Source organism: Mustelus asterias, chromosome 15 (assembly GCF_964213995.1).
Source record: "Mustelus asterias chromosome 15, sMusAst1.hap1.1, whole genome shotgun sequence".
NCBI classification, from domain to species: domain Eukaryota; kingdom Metazoa; phylum Chordata; class Chondrichthyes; order Carcharhiniformes; family Triakidae; genus Mustelus; species Mustelus asterias.
The window spans coordinates 41,134,805-41,158,475 of NC_135815.1; the positions used below are offsets into that span (position 1 = coordinate 41,134,805).

The window sequence follows — 23,671 nt, forward strand, 5'->3', positions numbered from 1 at the left end:
AACATCACAAGTCATACCAACCACAATGCATGGTGCAATATCAAAGAAGTGAATCCGTTCCAACCGGGTTAAAATAGGCACAAAAACAACTCAGATATAACTGGCACAATGTATATATTAACTGTAACCTCAAGGATTAAAAGCACAAAAACAGAAAAATGCAGAAAAGCTCAACAGGCCCGGCACAGTCTATGGAGAGAGAAAATAGAGTTAAGGTTTCAAGTCCGTATGACCCTTCTTCAGAGCTGAAATACAAAGCCTGATTAATGCAAATCTGCAGGTTGAGGGACTACAATACTTGCTTTCTTACTCCGAGCCGGGCCACACATGACACAACCAGAGTGTTGCTGCTAGCTTCATACAACTCAGAATGGGGAAAAACTTTTGTAACATAGGACGGAATTTTACACTCCTGTTGCAGCGGCAGCAGGGCTAGGGCCAGAAAATGTGGCAAGCCATTCAGAAGTCCATTGACTTCGGCGGAATTGGAAGATTCCACCATTGTACCTTCAATCACCTGCCTCATCAAATAGGATTCTTTCAAAGTTGCAAGACCAAGAGCTATCTAAGCAGCTGGTCTTTAGTCCCAATGGTGAGCTGAAAGAAAATCATTTTGACTCCAATCTACCAAAGGAGAGCATTCCTCCGTCTGGATCTGCTAGCAAATTGACCACCAGCAAGGTACAACCTTGGCTGAAATGTTTCTGCAGCCACTTGTTTGCAGGCTATTTGTTATCTCAAAGTTTCTAAATTTGAATTCTGCACATTAGAATTTAAATCTTCTTCCTGTATTATTTTACTCAAACTTAACAATGGAAGTTTTTCAACAAAAAAAAAACTGCTTTGAATTAAGAGGAATAGGCTAATCTGAAATTCTAGAAGGTAGGATTGGCCGGGAGATTAATACTACAGGTTCAGCAAGCAATGCCTGGATTTTCACATTTTCAGAGCTAGAGCTTCCGTGATCCAAAATAAGGTCCAAAATAATATTGCTATTTAAACAGGTACGTTAATACTTGCTGTAGACTCTCCTGCTTAAAAATAAAGACAATTAGGAAATTAAATCCATGCAAAAAGCATCACCTCTACATTATTTTCAAAACAACAGCTTCACGTTTATTCCCTGAAATCTAAGATAGAGGAGCCTTCCAGATGCACTCGGATCTATAAATCTCGTGGGGTCTTTAAAATGAACGACTGTATGGAAAAAGATTAAAGGGACAGTAAAATGTTGTTCTCAACTTGATTTGAACAGACCACCTCTAGTTGAAGTCACCTCCTTGAACACTAAAGAGAAGAGCGTTTGGTGTCAAAATTAACAGCTAAATATTAATAAAAGGCTCAAACCATTGTACAGTTTTCACTGTCAGTAGCATTGCTCACCTTGACTGAAACTGGAAGTTGCTGCACAGTCTGCAGTGTGCTGCAGGAGCATGGGACACACGTGATCTACAGTCTCACTAAAAGAACAGATGGTTTGCTTTCCTGATTTGCTGCACACTCACATTGTGATCAAAGGCTGGAGTGCAAGCAGCACAGACACAAGAAGGACCACTTTAAAAAATGAAGATCAAATATCTATTTTAACATCCAAAATGAAAAATAGGATTAAACATTTTTATTCGCAGATATAGCTGATGTTTCCCAATGACCATCATCGCATTGTACACCTTGGTGATCCATACAATTGATTACTGCAGCCCTTACAATCACAGCTTTTTCTGAATCTGACTTTTTCGATTCCCCCTTGGCCAGTATCACCATTACTTTCAGCTTATCACTGACCACCACACCTTCAGTCACCTGGGACCCCTTCTTTGGAATGCCCTTCTAAACCAGTGTCTCTTCAACCTCGCTACTCTCCTTTAAGGCCCTCCTTTTACAAAATATGCATCATGTTTCAGCTTGTTTTCTCCTTTCCCAAAATTCCCGTTCAAAAATAAAACAGAACATAAACAGCCTATACCTTAAAGAAATCTTCGAGCTGTTTACTGTTGTACAAGGCTGGGATATTAGCAGAGAACTGCAGGAGATCTTCAGCACATTGCCTTCTTTCTTCAATCACAGTCTCATCAAAACGACCTGCAACCAAATATGCAGTTATCACCTTTTCTCTAGTTACATTTCATTTTCCTCAAATAGAATCAAATATTCAACAGAAAGGGCAGACCCGTTGCCAGCTGCCTCACAGCCATTCTAAGGCTTTGCGGAGCATTCATTTGCAAAGGGCGAGACTAACACCCTCATCTGGGTCAACGTCACTCTGTGGGAAATCGAGAGCTGTTGGCCAATCTAATTAGCCAGCAGTTGTGTAGTCCCAGCAGCATGAGGTTCAAGCACTGGCTACTGCTGGGGCTACAGGCAGTTCCCATAGGAGAGGTGCTAATGGAGGTTGGACCTCAGATAGGTGCGGGTGTCAATCCAGTGAGAGAGAGAGTGGGCAGCTTCGGGAGCCTTGGGGGGGTGGGGGTGGAAATGAGAAGACGGATCAAGGATAGGGTATGGCCTAGTGAGGGAGTGCATCTGATAGACACAAGGGACCCCAAAAAAGAGACCCTATATCCTATTGTTCAACACCAGCTCGCCCAGTAAAAGCTGCTAGGCTACCCACCGGGCAAGGGTCACCCCTGCATTGTATAATAGCAGCTGGGGATGGAGTACTTAAGCGGCCATTAAATAGCCCAAATTCAGGCCTGCCACCTCCACCAACTCCCATAAACAGGTGACAGGTTGGGGCAGGCACGTAGGCAATGGGTAGGCCATGCACTACCACACCACCACCACCCCGTCAAAGAACATCTGCAAACCCGCCAGCATAAAATTCTGCCCACAATTTTTTTTTCATATATCAGCACACACTTTACAAAGGGCATTCATTCTTAAATGCAAACATGAGTGAGATGATTCAAACTCATCCGTTGATTTTGTTTGGGCTAGATTTATTGCAGTCACAGATGTTGCTTTAGTCCAGTCAACACAAACATAAAATGGCATCAATTAATTTTAAGCAAATAGTATCTTGCCCATGAGACACAGATAGCCACATTCTGAAGGACATGGCCAGGTCACATGACCAAACAGTGCGTCAAACCCAATATGCCACAAGCTGTGAGCAGTGCACAGCAAATCACAACTGTATGCATTTTGTAAAAATCATCATAATCCCAATATTGTATTAATCAAAATGGGTTACATTATGTAATTTTCTTCTTGCAGATTACTATTATTTATTTGAAACATATAACCTGGCAACTAATTAAATTGCACATCTCATCAGAGCCTTGCAGGGATGTTGGGCCAGTTTCATCGAGAAGCGGTAAATGGAAAATCGCTGTAATATTTACAATAGCGCATGGAAAGCCTTTATCAATTATGGGGACAAGTAAATGGAATATTGGTTCTGCATCTTATTCATGTAGAATGCAGTTCACCCTCCCACACCCCCAGACATCATGATGGAATATCCCAACTGTTCCCAGGACAGGTACACTGGCCCTGGGATAGGCATCAAGACACTTTCAACAAGTGAATGAAAATCATAGTAACCTAGAAAATAGAAGCAGGAGAAAACCATTCAGCCCTTCAAGCCTGTTCCGCCTTTCATTATGATCAGTGCTGATCATCCAACTCAATAACCTGTCCTGCCTCCTCCCCACCCCTCCCCCATATCCTTTGATCCCTTTAGCCCCAAAAGCTATATTTAACTGGGCGGCACAGTGGCTAGCACTGCTGTCTCACAGGCCAGGAACCGGGGTTCAATTCCCATCTTGGGGTCACTGTCCGTGCCGAGTTTGCGCGTTTCCTTTGGGTGCTCCGGTTTCTTCCCTCAGTCTGAAAGACATGCTGGTTAGGCATATTGGCCATGCTAAATTATCCCTCAGTGTACCCGAACAAGCGCCGGAGTGTGGCGACTAGGGGATTTTCACAGTAACTTCATTGCAGTGTTAACGTAAACCCACTCGAGCCACTAATAAATAAACTTTAAAACGTTAAGTTGATCTTTCTTCACACCCTAGCTATGACTGTAATACTACATTCTGTACTCCTTTCCTTGTCTATGTACGGTATGCTTTGTCTGTATAGCACGCAAGGAACAATACTTTTCACTGTATACTAATACATGTGACAATAATAAATCAAATCAAATTCTGATTGGGCCTGCAGCCTCAGGAACCCATCTGTCATCCTTAACTGGATTTCAATGTAGTAACTGCAACTGTAGGGAATGCGGCAACTAGTATGTACACATATCTCCTGGAAGATTGTGCTAGTGGCTGTGTTGGGTCAGGACACAGTTTCAACCTGCAATTATCTTAAAACAGTAAAGATTCCACCCAACCTTTCAGGTAAAGCTGCTCAGGGCATCATGAGGACAGGAAAGGCTCCATGTAAATACAAGTTCTTCTTTTCTAACAAAGACCTCTGACTTTACATAATTAAACCTGGAGGCATCCATTCCCCTTACCTACTGCAAACTGTTTTGTCTGTTTTATTTTCACATATGGTCATATCCTTGGGAATCACACATCTACCTGTTGCACGAGTCAGTATATAAACAGTCATCGCCATCCCTTGTTCTATATGTAACATCCAACTACTGAATCTGTTCTACCTCTATCACAATTTATTTTTCACCTCTTTCTGGGTCTGTTCTCTTTAATCCCCCACCACCTTGGTTCATTTCTCCCCCACTACCTAGCGATCCTACCTGGGTGGATATTGACATCATGTCAATTCAGATGAAGTCACTTTCTTTAGCACCACTTCTTCCTGCTTTAGAACGTTCTCGAATCATCAAAAGACATGAAGCCTTCCTTTCTAAGCCACCCTTCCAGCAGAGTGTGAGCCTCATTCAGTGGCACTACTGTCACCTGAGTGAAGGGTGTGGATTCAAGCATCACATCAAAAGACCTGAACACACATCTGAGGCTGACATTCGAGCACAGCATTGACTGAATTCTGTGTTGTCAAAGGTACAATACCATAGATGAGATATTAAATCCCCCGTCTGCTCTCTCAACTGGATGTACGGAATCCAATGGCACTATCTGAAGAGGAGCAGCACCCCTGCCAATATTTGTCTCTCAATCAACATCACTAATACAGATTCAGTCCTTACATAATGCTGGTTGTGGGAGCTTGCTGTGCACATACAAGCTGCCGCATTCCCTACAGTTGCAGTTACCACAGTGCAGCTAGAGAAGGTTCACTAGGCTGTTTCCTGAGATTAGGAGTTTATCTCATGGTAAAAGGTTGAACAGATTGGCCCTCTACTCATTGGAGTTTAGAAGAATTGGGGTGATCTCATTGAAACGTACAAGATTCTCAGGGGCTCAACAGTGTGGATGGTGAGTGAATGGGTCCCTCTCATGGGGAGATCAAGAACTAGAGGGTGCAGTATTAAAATAAGGGTCTCCCAAAGATGAGGAAGAAGTGATTTTCTTAGAGGGTTGTTAGTGTGAGGATGACTAGTTCTGGGGGAAAGAAATAAGGACCCTTTGTCAGAGCGGGGCTGTGGAGAGAGACCAGTGGAACGGGCAAGATGCTGATAAGACTAAAGGATGGGCATAAGTGACAAGAGAAACTGGGTGGTGGGAAGGGTGGGGATGTGCATGGCTGACAAGACCAAGACAGCCAACTCGGACCACCCTTCCCCTCCCTCTCGAGCACACCCATGACCACCCTTCCTCGCATGGCTACCCAGAGCCGTCCTCCCCTCATACCTGTTGAAGTCCCACCATCCCCCATTCCACAGCCTCCATCTACCCCGGGCCTGCCTGGATCCAACATCAGGCTTGCTGGAAACCATTGGACTCACGGCGCAGAGTGCTGCAACGGCTGAACCTTATGATCAGGAACACCCCACCTGAAAGCCAGAAAATTCTCAGGAAAGAGTGTCAGTCAGTCAGCGCAGCTGCTCACTCGTGACTGGCTCTTGATTGCACATGCGCAGACACACTGTCTCTTTACTTGCTGCAGGAGGAATCCAGGACAAATGCTGCCCTGGGAAGACCATGCCCAGGACACAGTACAGGAAGCCAAATTCCAGGGCAATCTCTGGTTAGTGTTTGGAATTGTCTTCTCCAGAGAGAATTGGAGGCTGAGTTATTGAATATATTCAAAGCGGAGTTGAATAGATTTTTGATCTCAACGGAATCAAAGGTTATGGGAGGCATGGAGGAAAGTGGATTGGAGGCCACGATCAAATCAGCCTCGTCTTCACGAATGGCAGTGCAGGCTTGAGGAGCTGAATGACTTACTCATGTTCTTAATTCAACAATGACCAAACTTTAAAAAATATTTCAATATCTGTAAAGCATTTGAACTTCCCACGGACAATGAAGGGTCATATATAAATATACACTATTTAACTCATTTTACATGTTACCATATCTAGTTTATTTCTTTCACATATCCAGTACGTGGCAACAGGATCGATACTATCCTTGTAGTCTTGCACTTTAGTCTAGGGCCTGACTCAATGAATCTTTCTCTAAAGTCTACATTTCTCTTACAAAGTCTCTTTCCCACTCGAGTGGATCCTTCCTAAATTACAATTACTTATTAGTATCCCTCTCTCTTTGAGAAACCTAGGAAAGTGTTTTGTTCCATCCTTTAAACTCGCATTTTGGGGAAGCCACGAGACAGCCTTGTTCATAGCAGCAACAAATAGTCCATCTACACGCCCAGTTATAGAATCGCTCACCATAACAACTCGCTATTCCATTTTCTGTCTCTATTTCTGCCTCAGGGGTAACCTTGCTTCGTGATACAATGGTTCGTGTCACCGTATCTCCATTCTTGTACTCATCATAGGGAACAAGAGAGATGGCTGGACAGAGGAGGGGCTACCAATCAGGGTCCTGGGAAAGGATCCTCCCGTTTCCTCCTCCTCCAGCATCACTCATTTCTTCTCCGTGTCACTATTTCTATGTGTGGGTTGAGCACCTTCTGGAACGGATCTTCCAGGAATCTTTCCTCCCCACAAATATTTCAAGTATAGTCAACTGGTCCTCAAGTTCAGCCATTCCCTTGTTCAAACAACACAACTTTCTAATGCTTCACGTGTGAACATTCATTCTGGAAATTCTGCTGATTCAGGATATTCCGCTGATTCAGGATATTCCAAATCTTACCTGTCATATGAATCATAAGGTTACCTCCAACTCACGTCATTACTAGACTCAGTTTCTTTCGCCTCTGGATTTAAAATTAAACAAATTAATTCTCACTGGCCTTGCATTTAGTCTCTGAGAGAACAGGAGTTAAACACAAAGAAAATCTCACGATCGGCACCGTACGCAATTGGCTTCTCGCAGCCAACATGTTCTTTACGTAAATTAGATCGCTCATGGAAAATGGCTCAATATCTGTGTTTGAACTGACATTCATCTTGTTTCAATTCTACGTGTGGCGCATATCACAAAATGCTCCAACCAGGAAAGGGGAAAAAACAGCAAAAAAAATGCGTTAAAGGAGGAACTGTTTGAAGACTTAAACCCTTACTGTTTCTAATGTCTAATTATCTAAGCAACAGGATTTCTCTCTTCCCAACCCCCCCCCCCTCCCCACCACCACAAAATGGTCAATTATGATCTTGTAATAAAGATCCTGATCACAAACTACACAGTTGATTGCTGTTAAGGACAATGCTGGCAATTTTAAGGGAAGTCAACTCAAATGAAATGACTACTGTAAATCAACAAACAAAATGGGTTGTTCAAGCAGGTTCTAGAATCAAATTACTGATTTCAACAATGACACACAGCTATGTAAATCAGATGCAGACCTTCATTTGGCTCACAAATGCACTAGTTTAAAGAAAGGTTTGGAATTAATCGCTACTGATGAGTGTGTTATTCACAATATTGCCCTCAAAGTCTTCTCGGTCAGGATAACACATTTTACTGTACATGAAGCAGCACTATACCCATATCTCAAGAGTGGCGAAATAAAATGTGGTCACAACAGCACTAATTAAACGTTGACAGGCAATAAGGGCTGCGTTGCAAAGACAGGTGGAAATTTTGTGTAAACTACTGATGACTTTTCAAAATGGCAACCACTACGCCCACGCCGATGATTCACTTTTATACTTGGCATACAAGTCGAACCCAGATTTGGGTGCAATTTTGCAGCTTCAAAGGTTGACTTGCAGACCAACATCAATGGTTTCAAAGGTTAATGGATTCATCCCAGCAATGCCTTTCCAACCAGTCAAGTTCGTCAATATCAGATCATGTTAGTCAGTTTTTACACAAACCCAAAATGTATCCATTTTAAAAATTACCGTTCCGCAGCAAGTGATGGAATGCATTAATGCATTGTGGTTTCACTGCAACAGTACATTCGATTTAGCACAAAACAGAAGATGAACTGTGATATATTGCTTGTTTTGCATGTTTTGTAATGATTATTCATTTCTGGAATTGGAATCACTGTTGATTCATTAAAAAGACAAAAAGCATGAACCACCTCGCTAAAATAGGCCTTTACATCTTTAAACCTTAAATGAAGTATACTAAAATTTGATGCATCGTAGGGATGCTGGTTAATGATAACTCAGGTAAACCAATACAGGGTCAATGTGGAAGGACAATAGATTGAATGAAACATTGCAGCTTTCAAGTACACTTCACTCAGCATAATGACACAATTTACAACAAATCACTGAAACTAGCAAAAGAATGTTGAATCTTCAAGCCATGGTTATTTATCCTTCAAGGTGAAAAAAACAACAAGCAGATTAGGTAAGAGAAAATAATGTGCCAAAATGCTGGAACACTTCTTCAAATTGTTATTTGAAACCATTTTTACCTTTTAACACTTTACCTCCATTTAGGAAAAGTCAAGAATTCAGAACTATTAGAATCTATTTTTAAAATCTATACCTAAATTAGGAAGGCAGAGAGGAAAGAAGTTATAATATGCTTTTGAACAGTACAACTTATACAATCCTTTCATTTAAGAACAATACAGATTTTCTTTTTAATGGACATTTTTAAAAAGATCTTGGAGCGCTTTACATAGCCTCATTCATTCTATTGGCTTATTTTTGAACACTACTATCATCTCATTGGTCTGACTTGAATTAAATTTTGAGATCAGGCAAGTGGGTACTGACTCTTGTATCTTACGCATCAGCAGTCATTACAAGGATCATGATGAAGGGGCAACTGAAACAAAAAAGATCACCTTGAGTAAGGCTGCGTATACCATTTTGTTACAGACTCAAACATTCATCACAGTCTCCACATTCCAAACTGCTCAGCAAGATTCAGAGATTTCAAGCAGGCTGAAGGCAAAGCAATGGAAGAGACAAACACAAACAGAAGCAATGAAGCAAAGGAATCCATGTAATAAAGACAAGATGAAGGTAAAGGAAATGTTACAAGCAGTCATTAAAAACAAATAGAAATCACTCGTGTTTGTCCAATAAGTTAACACAGCTCTACCATTAAGCAATTAAAGATTTGTTTTAAAGCACAAGAAAGCTAGTAACAAGAAATGATTGTTCAGCCCAACTACAGCTTCTTTCACGGACAATTTAATTGGTTTTTTTTAAATTCACTCTCAGATGTGGGCATCAATAGCAAAGCAGGTATTTATCGCCTATCCTTCTCAGTGATCTGCCCCATAATGACAGTGGAGTCACGTCTGATTACACATTTATCGTGTTTGGGCAACAAACTAACCAATTTGTGAGAACTGAAACAAACACCAAGTATAAACGGCCATCACTGGGGACTTGCTGGCAATATTTGGCCAATGGCTGGCCTTGACTGAATAGGGCACTGAACACCAGTACTTCCAGTGTCAAACAGAGACAAATGCCTCTTGGTAGATTGCCTGCAAAGAAATGACGAGCAAACTCTCAAGCAACACCAAGCTCTCAGTCCTGAATTTTGCTCAGCAAGTCACCTCCCTCCCACTTGATTGTGTCAGTCTGTAAAAAGGAATATAGTCGCATGGGGAGATCTTTAATTAAATTTTTTACATCAAATACAAATAAGAATCCATCTGCCTCATGTTAGCAGCAATACAAAGATGCCTTATATAAAGATGCCTTGCTACAGATGCTGAATGGTCCACATCTTTATCCTGAAGAAGATGAGCTTATGAGAATGAAGGAAAACAATGACAGGACAGACCTAAAGTTAGAAATATTAGAGCTAAGATAGGAACAAGGAGATAAAAACCTAAATATCACAAGGCAAAACCAGGACCATCAAGACTCAAGTAGAATGAAGCCACCATGGTGCAAAATAAAAAAAGGGCAGTGCCATAGAACATTTATTTTCTTACAAATTTTATTCCGCTCATGAGCATATGGATTCCCTGTGGTTCCACAACTGCCAGATATCCTGTGATATCCTGACTCTTCATCATTCTTCATGTCCGAGTTGAAAGCAAACATCAGCCACAGGAGACACAGTCAAGCCCAATTCAGTCAATGCAGAAGAACATTTCACCACTCACTGGATAAGAGTCAGGAATTGGAGTACGGACGACTGTTCCATTAGCTAAACTGGGAATACTGGGGACAACTATAATCCTCATATTACTAGGGTCAAGACAGAGATCAGCTAATCCAGAACAGACTGGGGAGGGAAATCTGGAAAAATCCTTGTTTATATAGCTCAGCTATTCAATGACTCAATCAACTGAACCATCAGAAGCCTATAATATATGGCATTTTCAAATTCCTAATTCCAATCATTGTACCAATATACACACATTCACTGACAGCTTCATTCTACATCTGCATAAACACTCAGAGGGGAAAATAAGAAATCATCCATGATCACAACACAGAATGTAAGAAAATTAGCAAATTAGAAAAACACTAGCATGGCTTAGTGTTACTTTTGTGAAGTAACGCCGAGTCCCCAAAGAGGAATACCTCACCTCGTAATCTATTAAAACTATGTGGGAAGGTGTGAACTGTTTTTCAGTAACGTTTAGTGGTTAACTAACAGAAATGCCTGACACTCACTTTAAAATGAATACTTAATTTATTTATTTAACTAATAGGGAACTTTAACCAAACAAGTAACAAATCAAATAAGATTCTAATGGAATGCTGTTCAAATAAATACAATATTCATTCATTAACCAAAAAAAAATCATAGAATTCTGTCACTCTCAAAAATACAACCAGGTTTGTGGCTTTCAGAATCTTTTGGAGTTCTTCTGTTGAATTTTCTGTCTGTAAGTTCTTTTGGATTTGGTAACTTTCACTAGTTAGATGGTGCATTCTCTTAAGAGATATCTGATGCTGGCAGAGTTGAGAGCTGCTTTCTCCCTCTCGAGGCTCGAGAGGTAGCAGTTCTTCAGTTGCTCTCTGTTTTTCCCCCCTGCACTCTTTTATACCTGTGATAACCTATCAATTTTCCTACAGTAGGATTGGTTTGATGTCGTCAACATCATCAAATTCAAATTTTATAGGTTCCTGGTACGTGAGTGCCTGCTTTAAATTGATTGGGCTAAATAAAAAAAAAACAGGTTGTCTTGTCAAGACTACTGCTTGACTTTTTGAGACAAATGTTTCAGCTTGGACTCTGTACGTACTCTGCATTTTAAAACGCCAAGCACTGAAGCAAACACCAGCTTTTAACGGGACCACGCAATCTTTTTTCCCCTCTAACATTTTTACAATTCTTTACATCTTTACCAACATCAAATTCCAACTTCACAAACTCAACTTCACAACATTAGGAATTTCCCTTTTCTCTACACACAACTGAGCATTTCTTCCCCTCATGCAAATCACAGATCCCCCTTCTTTTTGCCCAGATCACCACTACTTTGCTGTGCTACAAAATGGAAAGACTCTGAACAGTGATAAAAATGATGTAGAATTCTCTCAATGGAGGGAGAAGACTCTGGACTGGCTACTCTTGCCAATCAAGGAGACAGGCTGGTTAGGTGCATTGACCCGAACAAGCGCCGGAGTGTGGCAACTAGGGGAACTTCACAGTAACTTCATTGCAACATTAATGTAAGCCTTACTTGTGATTAATAAATAAACATTAAATAAATACACTTAGAATTACTGAAGGTTGTGGTCACAGCCAAAGCCTTTAATGGAAGTCTTCCTTCTGAATTTCAGGGTCCATCCTTAGAGGGTCTCCCTCCATCACTTCTGAAGTTTCCTTACTCTCACTAGCAGGCTCCATCTTCCTGCCTTACAGATGCAATGAGCCTCAACCTCTGAAAATGTGTCAGAAGTGGGGAAAGGTATGGAGATCCATCCAAAGGTCCTGCCCTCCCAGAACTTCCCCTGAAAAGAGGGATCCTACTTCTCAAGAAATTTAGTGAAGTATTATGAAGACCCATAGAGTTTTTATGCATAGAACATAGAACAGTACAGCACAGAACAGGCCTTTCGGCCCACGATGTTGTGCCGAGCTTTATCTGAAACCAAGATCAAGCTATCCCACTCCCTATCATCCTGGTGTGCTCCATGTGCCTATCCAATAACCGCTTAAATGTTTCTAAAGTGTCTGACTCCACTATCACTGCAGGCAGTCCATTCCACACCCCAACCACTCTCTGCGTAAAGAACCTACCTCTGATATCCGTCCTGTATCTCCCACCACGAACCCTATAGTTATGCCCCCTTGTAATAGCTCCATCCACTCGAGGAAATAGTCTTTGAACGTTCACTCTATCTATCCCCTTCATCATTTTATACACCTCTATTAAGTCTCCCCTCAGCCTCCTCCGCTCCAGAGAGAACAGCCCTAGCTCCCTCAACCTTTCCTCATATGACCTACCCTCCAAACCAGGCAGCATCCTGGTAAATCTCCTCTGCACTCTTTCCAGCGCTTCCACATCCTTCTTATAGTGAGGTGACCAGAACTGCACACAATATTCCAAATGTGGTCTCACCAAGGTCCTGTACAGTTGCAGCATAACCCCACGGCTCTTAAACTCCAACCCCCTGTTAATAAAAGCTAACACACTATAGGCCTTCTTCACAGCTCTATCCACTTGACTGGCAACCTTTAGAGATCTGTGGATATGGACCCCAAGATCTCTCTGTTCCTCCACAGTCTTCAGAACCCTACCTTTGACCCTGTAATCCACATTTAAATTTGTCCTACCAAAATGAATCACCTCACATTTATCAGGGTTAAACTCCATTTGCCATTTTTCAGCCCAGCTTTGCATCCTATCTATGTCTCTTTGCAGCCTACAACAGTTTTTATGCAGCTGTGCATTTTCCTCACTGTCTTCAGTAACAGTGGCACGCAAGTTGTTTAAATATATGGTTGATCTAAACATTTCTCAAGTTATAAATCTCATCCTTCCAAAATTGGGCCGCATCTAAAGGAAACAACCTGGGTAAAGGTTGCTTGCCTATGCCTATTTGCTCTAGAAATGTTGATTTATCCAATAATTTGAGTTAAGCAATGCAAATAAAACAGCAACCTAATGTTAAAAATAGTTTGAATTATCAGAAGCACCGCGGAACCAAGAAGAGTAAACTACAATGTCATGGGAAGATGCTGTTGGTTATACATCATGTCATTGGTATTGGCACGGGAGTGGGGGTCGGTTTGAATGATGAATTAAGAATACTCCTCTCTATCTTTCCAGTACCAATATGCTAAATAAGCCGATGGAACATTGGAAGAGTATTTTCCACGCAAAATGTAAACAGTTCACTTCGAGACCATGTACAGAATATCACTGTTGCATGATAATGTGCAAAGGTAAATCGTCCAAAGGGCCACACTTGCAAACCTCCTTACTATCATTTAAAATGAATAGTCTGTTAACCCTTGAATCTTGCTATTTTTCAGGGGGGTTTTTCTTTATTCTCTCAGGGGATGTGGCCCATTCGTTGCCTATTTCCAACTGCCCTTGAACTGAATGGCTTCTTAGGCCATTTCAGAGGGCACTTAAGAGTCAACCACATAGTTGAAGCACATAGTTGAAGGTCAGGAGTCACATGTAGGCCAGACTAAGTAAGGATGGTAGATTTCCTTTCCTAGAGGACATGAGTGAACCAGATGGGTTTTTATGACAACCGAAGATTGTTTCATGGTCACTACTACTGCACTTCATCTTTGCTGCTGGTGTCACCCTCTCGAGGGATTATTGCAGTGAGAAGAACACCCAATAGCCTGACATAGCTGATGAACTTCAGTAAACCAGACAGCTACAGATATTGAGAAACATTCTGCAGTGCCTAGGCAAGGGTCAAATGTTTCATTAGTACTGTTCATTTGAAAGTAGGGCCCATGAGATATAATGCTCGAAAGATCTGCAATCAGTGCCCAATGCCTTTTTAAATTCCTTCCATAACATTATCGCCTTTCCCTGTCACCCTATCCTCACAATCACGTGAATTGTGCATCACCCACTGCTTTCCATTCTCTATTACTAATCTGAAATTCCCAGCTGCTTGTCTCTGGAAGTGACAGAACGAATGAGTGTAAGTGATAGTATATCAGCAGGGCAGCAGCCAGTGGCAGGGTTCACCCTCCTCCATGACAGCAGCTCATCTGGAGGCATTTCATTTGGGTGGACAACAAAGTAATTGATATGAATGAGGCTTTTCACCAATGAGCTTTCCAGGATCTTCCACTGAGCAACAGGGTCACAGTAAACTGAGGGAACATTATGTCTGCTGATGCTTCAGAAATCAGAAATATTCCATCTTGCCTCTTTGTGCCACATGTTTGTCAAACTCTCTCTCTCAAACGCGTCCTGCCAATGGTAGTCCATGATGCTAAGCTCCACCTCCACATGTTGGGAGGGGCAGGGAATATAATTTCACTTAAAAGATAATCTCCAATCATAAATCACGTGTTTTACTGTCCCTCCGAATGCATTAAGATTGTTGAGTGCATACAAGATGGCAAACAGAACTGGAGCCATTACGCAGCACTGTTGGTGCCATTGGTGGCTGCTAAAAACATCTTGATAAGGGACCGCTCTGCATCACACTGGCCATCATGTCATTATAAAATGAGCAGATGGCCCTGATCAGCCTTTCAGGACAGCCATATTTAGACAGCAGCTTCCACAGGCCTTTGTGGTGTGCTGTGTCAAAAGCCATTGTCAGGTCAACAAACATTACGTAAAAGGTCCTTATTCTGTTTGCAGAACTTCTCTTGATCACATCAACTGCTCCTCACTCAGCACAAAAGACACACTATAATTCTGGCTGCAGAGTCTGTCAAACACGCGGACAATCCTGTGGGGAATAACCATTTTAAAAATTCTTCCTATTGAAGTGAAATAGCACAATGATTGTTCAAGATGGACTTGCTTCCCTTCTGCCTGTGCAGTTCAGGGCAGACAGCAACCTCTTCAATCTGAAAAGGTGGAAGGTTTGCACAAAGATCACAGAGCAGCCACCAAGTGAGTGCTTGCTTGCCGACGACTGTGCTCTCACAGCACACACACCAGAGGACGTCGAGCTGCTTGTTTAGTGCTTTGCCCAAGCCTCAGAACACATCAGCCTTACAATCAGTATGAAAATGACAAAGATCTTTTACCAACCAGGCCTTGATCACCAACTCCAAGAACCCATAGTCGCAGTCTCAAATTGAGAGAATTCCACCCTAAGTATCATGCAGGGTCAGGAATGTGGAGCATTTCCCACTGCAGGAACTGGTGAGAAAATATGCCAATTGCTCTAGCCCCAACCTCATTTATTACGCATCCGTGTGTTTTACGCCATATTCAGTGGCGGGGCAGGCCTGGATGGAGCGTACTGCACTGTAGTGTCCAGGCGCCATATTGGAAAAAGTGCCCAACATCACTGACCCCCCTTTGAAGAAAGAAGGTGGAGCTCTTGAGAATGAAGATAGATCTCCAGGAATATTCTGAGGCTGGAAGATGGACTCCCTCCAGGACACCTGATCTGCAAGGTCCCCCTGCAGATACAATTCTGCTTCACTATTGTAGTGTTCCAGGGTCGTAGGTGGCCTCCATCCCGACATCCGGAGGCAGCCCCAGGCATTCTCCAGATGAGTCCCGACATCTGCACGCCACATTGAACAAACGTATTTTCCACCAGCATTGCGGAGAATCTGGCATGGGAGTTGGGCCTTTATCTGCATCCCATTAATGGGATGCAAATGAGGTGCACACCATCCTTTAGAGGGTTTCCAACCCGCCATGGCAACCACCTGCGGAAGATTCCGCTGTAAATTCACGCCAGCACGAAACCGAATTCTGCCCCTCCCCCCATATTCTCTGACTGTGCCAGTAACCACACCCACAATTGACAATGCCCCTTACAACTCACTTCAGAAGTTCTGCTATCCTTTCCAACAACATCACATTGGATGGCGAAATCGTCCAACGTCTGGCAAAGGCAAGCTTAGCATTCAGCAGGCTCAACCACTGGCTTTGGAGCAGGCATAGTTTCCTGCAGAAACAAAGGTCAAAGTCTACTAGGTAGCAGTTGGCACATCACTACTCTATGGCTGTGAGGAATAAACAATTTCAGGCCAGAGTCACATAAAGCAGCTAGATATCTTCTACCTCAACTGCTCAAGATTCATCTGCAACATTTCGTGGTCGGTTTAATGTGCCACATGTCTGGTATTGAGAACATGCTCATCAGAGCTCAGTTTTGCTGGGTCAGTCACATGGTTCGCATGGAAGATTCCTGCATACCAAAGGTTGTATTCGACAGCCAGTTGAGCATGGGAACCTGCACCATTGGACATTCCAAACTCAGACACAAAGGCATTCTTAAAGCCAATCTCAAGACCTGTAACATAGCAAATGAACAACTCGAGATAGATCCAAATGAAGAAGTAGCCTCCGTCATCAAGTAATCTCAATATTTGAGGAAGTTGAAGTCAGGTCCCCACAGGAAAAGCGAGCACGCCCCACAAAGCTAGTGCCTTTAACCACCCCTCCAATACTGACTTCATATGCAATATTTGCAATCAGATCTGCAAATTTAGATTTGGTTTAACGTCACATATATGAGGTGATGCAAACCTAGACAGAGAACAATTGGGTCTCCTTGGTGAAAATTCATAAAGCAATGAGAGAATCTATCCTCTCACTGGCCCTCTTAAATGAATTACTGTTAATTGAATTAAACATTTAAATAAATTGCAAAAGTCTGGAATGATTTATTTAAGCACGGTGCTGGCTCACTAAAGCAGATATGTTACATTCTTTTTGTCAATTAGCTTGTAAACATCTTTATACAAATACTTTGGTCTAGGTGTGAAATTTACAAGCCAATGATGTTCCAGAGTCTTTTTCACCTCATCAGGTGCCAGAGCTCTAACACTTGTTGGTGCCAATGTCTAATCTATTTTCTACATTAATTGTTTTAAATAGAAAGAACATTTATTTATGCAATATTCGTGTTTGCCTCGGCACATCCCAAAGGCTTCAAAGCCAAATAAAATACTTTTGAAGCTTAGTCACTATTGTAATGTGGGAAACCCAGAGTATGGCTCCAAGTAATGGACAAAATGAGTTATAAAATGTAGTGGTTCCAACAATGATGTTGGTTGAGGGATAAATGCTGATCAAGACACAGTACATCCCTCTACTTCTTCACATGGTGTAATGGAATCTTGTATGTCCCCAAGAGGAAAGATGGGTCTCACTTGAATGTCTCAGAAATGTCAAATTATGTACTTAGGTCTCTAGAGTGAACCTTGCACCCATGAGCTTTGATATAAAAGTGAGAATACGCAAGCGAGTTCCACAAAACTAGTTTAAAAATTACTTAATGTTCAACTTGATTTCAGCTTCTAATAGCAGGAAATTAATAGCTACTAATTATTCCTCTAGTACTTTTCAAAAGATTCCTTCCATTTTGAAACTTCAATTGAGTAAATGTCAATTCTCACCCACAAATGATCAAATAATTGTTTTAAAATATGTTATAATTCAGCATTTCTTCCAATCCTTTAAATTGTATGATTTGTACACAGGTTTACAAATTGTATGATTTGTACACAGGTTTGCATTACTGGGTTCAGTAGATTATCAATGTAAGAATTTCATAATTTTATTGTTTATTTATTAGCGTCACAAGTAGGCTTACATTAGCATTGTAATGAAGTTACTGTGAAAATCCCCTCGTCGCCACACTCCGGCACCTGTTCGGGTACACCGAGGGAGAATTTAGCATAGCCAATGCATCTAACCAGCACGTTTTTCGGACTGTGGGAGGAAACCGGAGCACCCGGAGGAAACCCACGCAGACACAGGGAGAACGTGCAGACTCCACACAGACGGTGACCCAAGCCGGGAATCGAACCTGGGTTCCTGGTGCTGTGAGGCAGCAGTGTTAACCACTGTGCCCCCCATTTGAAAAGACAACGGAAATCTCAAAATGAGGTCTCTGAAATTTAGATCAAGATGACTTCTCACAAAAAGAGTTAAATTGAACCCACTGCCTCACGTGGCAATTCTCAGAATCTTTACGGGTACATTTCAACAAGAGGGAGTGTGGATACCCATTAGATTCCTTAAGAGAAAAATAATTGTACAAGCAAACAAGTACAAATCTGAAGAAATAGAAGCCTCCTTAGGCTGCCAGCTCAAGTCACTGGAGTGCAGCTTCAATCTCTTAAAAAAAATTCCATCAGAATTTACCACCAGCCGGTAGATTCAAAAGTCATTTTTTTGATATAAAGCAGGTTTTCATGACAGACAATACCCAGCTCCTCTATCTTGTTCCCTCCACAGTCCAAAATCCAGAACTGCATGAACAGGAGTTTGCTGCAACTAAATATTGGAAAGATGGAAGCCAGTGTCTTTGGTTCCTGTTACAAGCTGAGTTCCCTTTGACACTAACTCAGTTTCTCTCCCTGGCTGATAGAGACTAGACCACTAAACCTATTGACCCAAATTACATAAACCACACTAAGATGGCCTATTCTCACCTCCATACCATCACTCAACTCTGCCTTGCCTCAACATTTCTGCTGCTGAATCCTTTGTTCATGTCTTTGACTATTCCAACACAATCTTGGTCTGCCTTCTCAGTTCTGGAGGTCAAAGCCTGACTGACTCTGTGCCAATGTTAAGCTTTTTGGGTTTCCAAGTTCAGAAAACTCCAAAAAAATGGAAGGTTGATTCCTTCATTCTGGTATTGAGTCAAACCCTGGCTCTGGATTCCAGACTTAAAGCCCACTCAAGATCTGTGCACTCTGCCAGTTCTGGTCTCTTCAGCATTTCTAATTTTAATTGCACCATTACAGGCAGCCATTGCCAAGGTCCCCTTTCTAAATTGCTCCACCTCTCAAATCTCTTTCCTCCTTTAGGCTGCTCCTTAAAATCCACCTCAAGCATTCACCATCTGGCTGAATATTTTGTTGGGGGAGGGGGGGGGGGGGTGGTGGTCAGATTCTCATTCTTTGGAAATTTTTGAACTCTGAAACCCAAAACGTTTAGCATTGGCGAGGAGCAAATCACACTTTGAAAGGACACTATACTCGTCATATGAACATCTCAAAGTAACACCAAAATCAATGTGAATTCGGGGACAGAAGATAGGAAACAAAGAGCACTTTTGGGAACTGCAGAGGCAAGTTTCACGCCCAAGTCAGATACACAGAGTTGGGAAATAAGCACTCTCTGCTCTTCAATCCCTCAGCTTTCTAAATCCTCAACCTGAACACTGGGACTTGGTTTGAACTCTCCATTTGCAACGTCACAAGTGGAGAACTAGTGTTCTTAATTTTTTTCTAGTGTAACTGAACATTAAAAAGACAGTTTTTAAAATGCAATCCTATTGTCTATGTCTCACATGAAGCCATTTTTTTTTACATTTTAAATTAACATTTGTTCAACAGAAAGAGAACTCAGAATTCAGGATCCCATCCCCAGTGAGGCTCCATAGAAAGTCTCGCTGCACAAGGATAGCAGCTTTACTTGATAATGTTGTGAATAATTACAAAATCAGATGTACTTTTTTCAGGTAGCTTAAATAAATAACGTAATTCTTTTTACATACGTTATCCAAAGTATCAGACTACAAATCAGCAGTTTTGCCATCTTTGTTGTTAAAACTGTAATTACATATCTTCAACTAAATTAGATAGCTGTCCAGGAAGCAACATTAACAAAGTTTGAAGCATTTAGCCCATAGATGGAGAGGATAATTCAGGATGGATAAGCAATATAAAAGTAAACAGGATGTGAAATCGTTAATTCATTATGTAAGCCCACAATTTATAACTTGCAACAGTACATTCTTTCTTCTTGAACGAAGTAGCAATTAAAATAAACTAAGCAGTATTCAAACATTTCCTGTGAATTTTAAGGAAGCCAAGAATCAGAGAAGGAATCATCGGTTAGAAATTGAACAGCTTTCTGCAAAATTCACTTGGAGCTTTTTTTTTTGCAGTTATCAAACCAACAGTAAAAAGAGACAAAGCTGAAGAACTGGGGCAAACTGGTGGATTCCACCACAGTTCTTTCGGCCGTAAGCCCACGACCTAAATCATATCTAAACAAATGGATTAAAGACATCGGCTTCTGACGGTGTGCGGGGCCCGTATGAACGGTGTTTGAACGGTCTTAATTTTCTTGTGAACATAGGCTACTAAACAAATCCACTGCAATTATGTTCCAATAAGCAAACCTAAACATGCCATAATTGTCACAGAATGAGTAGGGCAAGAAACTAAAAGCAACACACTGGTGCAAGAGGCAATGTTTTTCTTGAAACTAGAGTCAAGGTATAGTTAGTTTTTGGAATAACAATCCTGCATACATCAATGTTATAACTGTCATACCTGATCCCGGCATTAGCACTGCAATAAAAAGTGAAAAATGGCATTTGTCCCAGCATAGACACTGTACTATTCTTACCAAGGTGAAATTAGACTTGGGTTTAGATATTTCCACTACAATTCAGCACAAAGTTAGGTCAGTGGATTTAAAAATCAACCTTTCTGTAAACTTACTTCAACTAATAGAATGGTTTTAAAATAAAATTTTCCACCTTTCTCAGTGTCCTAAGTAATGCATAATTCTCGGATCAAATTTGAAATTGTTACTTGGCCAGTCTTCAGTTGCCCACTCGAGATAGCACAAGTGAAATCTCGGGTGACTGATCTTCTTACTTTTTCTCTCTCTCGTGGAATCTGCCTAATCTGCATTTGATGCAGCCTCTCAACGGCACAACTGAAATACGATGTTTACTATGTTCAGAATGCGAGACACAAATTCAATCCTGCAACTTCTGTCACTCAATTCCCAAGTACCAGTACACCGCATGGAACAATTGCAGTACTGAACGAGGCCAACTGGTTTATGCTAGTACGTATGCTCTGCTCAAGTCTGGCCCAACCATACTGCACCTAACTCCATCAGCACATCCTTCCATTTCTTCCTCCCTAGTGTACTTAGCTAGATTCCCTTCAAATACATTTGTCTCAACTGCTCCATTAGGTAACAAGTTCCACCTTATAACTACTCTTTATATACAAAAAGCAGGTTCTCTGGGTTTATTAATTGGATTTGTGAGTGACCTTATACATTTTTGACCCCGAGGGCGGAATCTTCCAGCCGTTCACGCCGACGGGATTTTCTAGTCCTGCTGCAGTGAACGGAGATTTGGCTGAACGTCAAATTCTCTCTCCTCGCTTGCAGCGGCAGCGGGGCATGAACAGCCGGTAAGATCGCGTCCCTAGTTTTAAACTTCCCCATAAGTGGAAATAACTTATCTACATCTACCCCATCAAACCCCTTCATAATTTTAAAGATGTCTGTTAGGTCACCCTCAACCTCAGCAAAAAGCCCCACCCTGTTCAGTCTTTCCTGATAGCTATAACCTCTCAGCTCTGTTATCATCTTCAAATCTTTTCTGTGAAGCCATCAATGTTTCCATATCTGCTTTGCTACATGGAGACCAAAAATGTGCGCAATATTTCAAGGGTTGTCTAACCAAGGTTCTATACAAGTTGAATGTAACTTTTCTGCTTTTGAATTCTATACCTCTAGCTATGGCCCTCAGAGCTTTGTTCGCAATTTTTATGACTTTATTAATCTACATTATTAATTTGTATCCTTGGATCCCATTGTCCTCTACCCTACAAATTTGCCAAGGTTTTTTGGGCCTCCTTATTCTTCCTGCCAAAACGCACCATCTCGTACTTGTCAATGTTAAATTTTGTTTGACAATTATACACCTAATCTGCAGGTCTATCAGTACCTTGTATTTTGCTGCAGCCTTCTTCAGTATTAACCACACCCCTCAATTTAGTGTAGTCTGCAAATTTTTAAATTGAATTTCAGATTCCAGAATCAGATTGTGTATAAACAACAGTACTGATTCCTGTGGAATACCACTGCCCACGTTCTGCCAATTTAATCAACTACCTTGAACAACCCCCCCCCCCCCTTTATTGTTTTGTAGCTAGCTTTCTATCCAGTTTGCTATTTTGTCTCCTGACTCCACATCCTCAGGCCTTACGGTACTGCATTTCCATAGCACACAAAACAAATTTTCAAAACTCAAAAGCACACACAGTGGTTCTATGTAGTCAAGACTAATGTAATTTATGCATATAGAGCAACGTATTCCCTATGATTATAAACTGAAGGATCACTCTAGCTGACATTGTAAGTTTTTGCAGTAAAAGCAGAAACAGAATTCTGGCACTGCATTTTTGAAACAATTAGAAATAAAATATAACTGCCTTACCAAAAACTTTTCCTTTAGCAAAAGGTGGAAATAATTCTGGATGCCTGTATAAAGTTTTATGAAGCTGCCAGAGCTCTTTGTGAAGTTTCTTAAAATCACTGTAACGTTTCCAAACTACTATCTGAAACAAGGGGGGAAAGTCAGTTATTAGCAAACCAATATGGCTATTTGCACTTTAACACAGTAAATTAAAGCAGCTACATTGACAGAGAAAGAAAAAAAAATACTTTAAATACATGGTTCTAGAGTTGTCCCAACAGTGGCTAAGTGTACCAGACAATGTAGTACTATGCCATCTAGGTCAGTTCCATCCCTGGTCTGTGGTCAAGTCAGTTCATCATGAACAGACTTAAAACTACAATTGGCCTCAGCCCCTGGAGTGTAGGGGAAGAATCTGCCAAATGTTATCACTGACCCCTGTTAACAAGTTCACTTGTGAAGATCCGGTGAACACAGAACTTGGTGGAGATTTCCTCCGAGATCAAATAGTCAGTGCCATTCAGCGTCGAGACAAATATGTTAAAAGTGGCTAGCAGAACTCACCGAACCATACCCCAGAATGATTGCCTTTAGGAGAGAAAGTGATAAAACTGAGATGACATATTTGCCCCCCCCCCCAAATCTGAGAGTGGACCCTTACGGTGCTAGTAATGTAACAATATGTGCTACTAGAATACATTTGAAACTGAAAGAAAATTGCACAGAAAAAATGATTACTGCAGCTGACAGCACATCAGCCTCAGTGCAAACAGCCGGTTTGTTTTTCCAAACTTACTGTGCCCAGCCCATAAACCTCAATGACAAAAATGTCCCTCGGTCAAGAATTGCACCACATATTTTAGGAAATAAGTTATATTGATTAACAAATCAGCTAAAAACTAGAAACTTTAAGTCTTTGTCTTTTAACAACATACATGAGTGATTTAAATCTGCAATACCTACTGTATGTGAAATAAAAGGATTTAAAAATAATGTATAGGAAAATCAAAGCATTTGGGAAAAAAATTCAAC

General features: G+C 41.3%; 1 protein-coding gene across 5 annotated transcripts in view; it reads right to left on the bottom strand.

Annotated features, from left to right (window-relative positions):
* The window catches only part of rps6kc1 (ribosomal protein S6 kinase polypeptide 1), a 167,317-nt gene that overhangs the window by 138,151 nt on the left and 5,495 nt on the right, over nucleotides 1-23,671 (bottom strand). For 3 of the 5 annotated variants that reach the window (XR_013499639.1, XM_078229800.1, XM_078229801.1), the window contains exons 3-4: nucleotides 22,661-22,781; nucleotides 1,967-2,082 (exon numbers count right to left, since the gene is read on the bottom strand). Coding sequence is in view for 2 of the 5 variants with exons in the window: in XM_078229800.1 (XP_078085926.1) it covers nucleotides 1,967-2,082; nucleotides 22,661-22,781 (237 nt within the window). In the remaining 3 variants the exon portion in view is untranslated. Of the gene's footprint in view, nucleotides 1-1,966; nucleotides 2,083-22,660; nucleotides 22,782-23,671 lie in introns of those variants that run through there. The other 2 variants (XM_078229803.1, XM_078229804.1) reach the window with 2 other exon arrangements.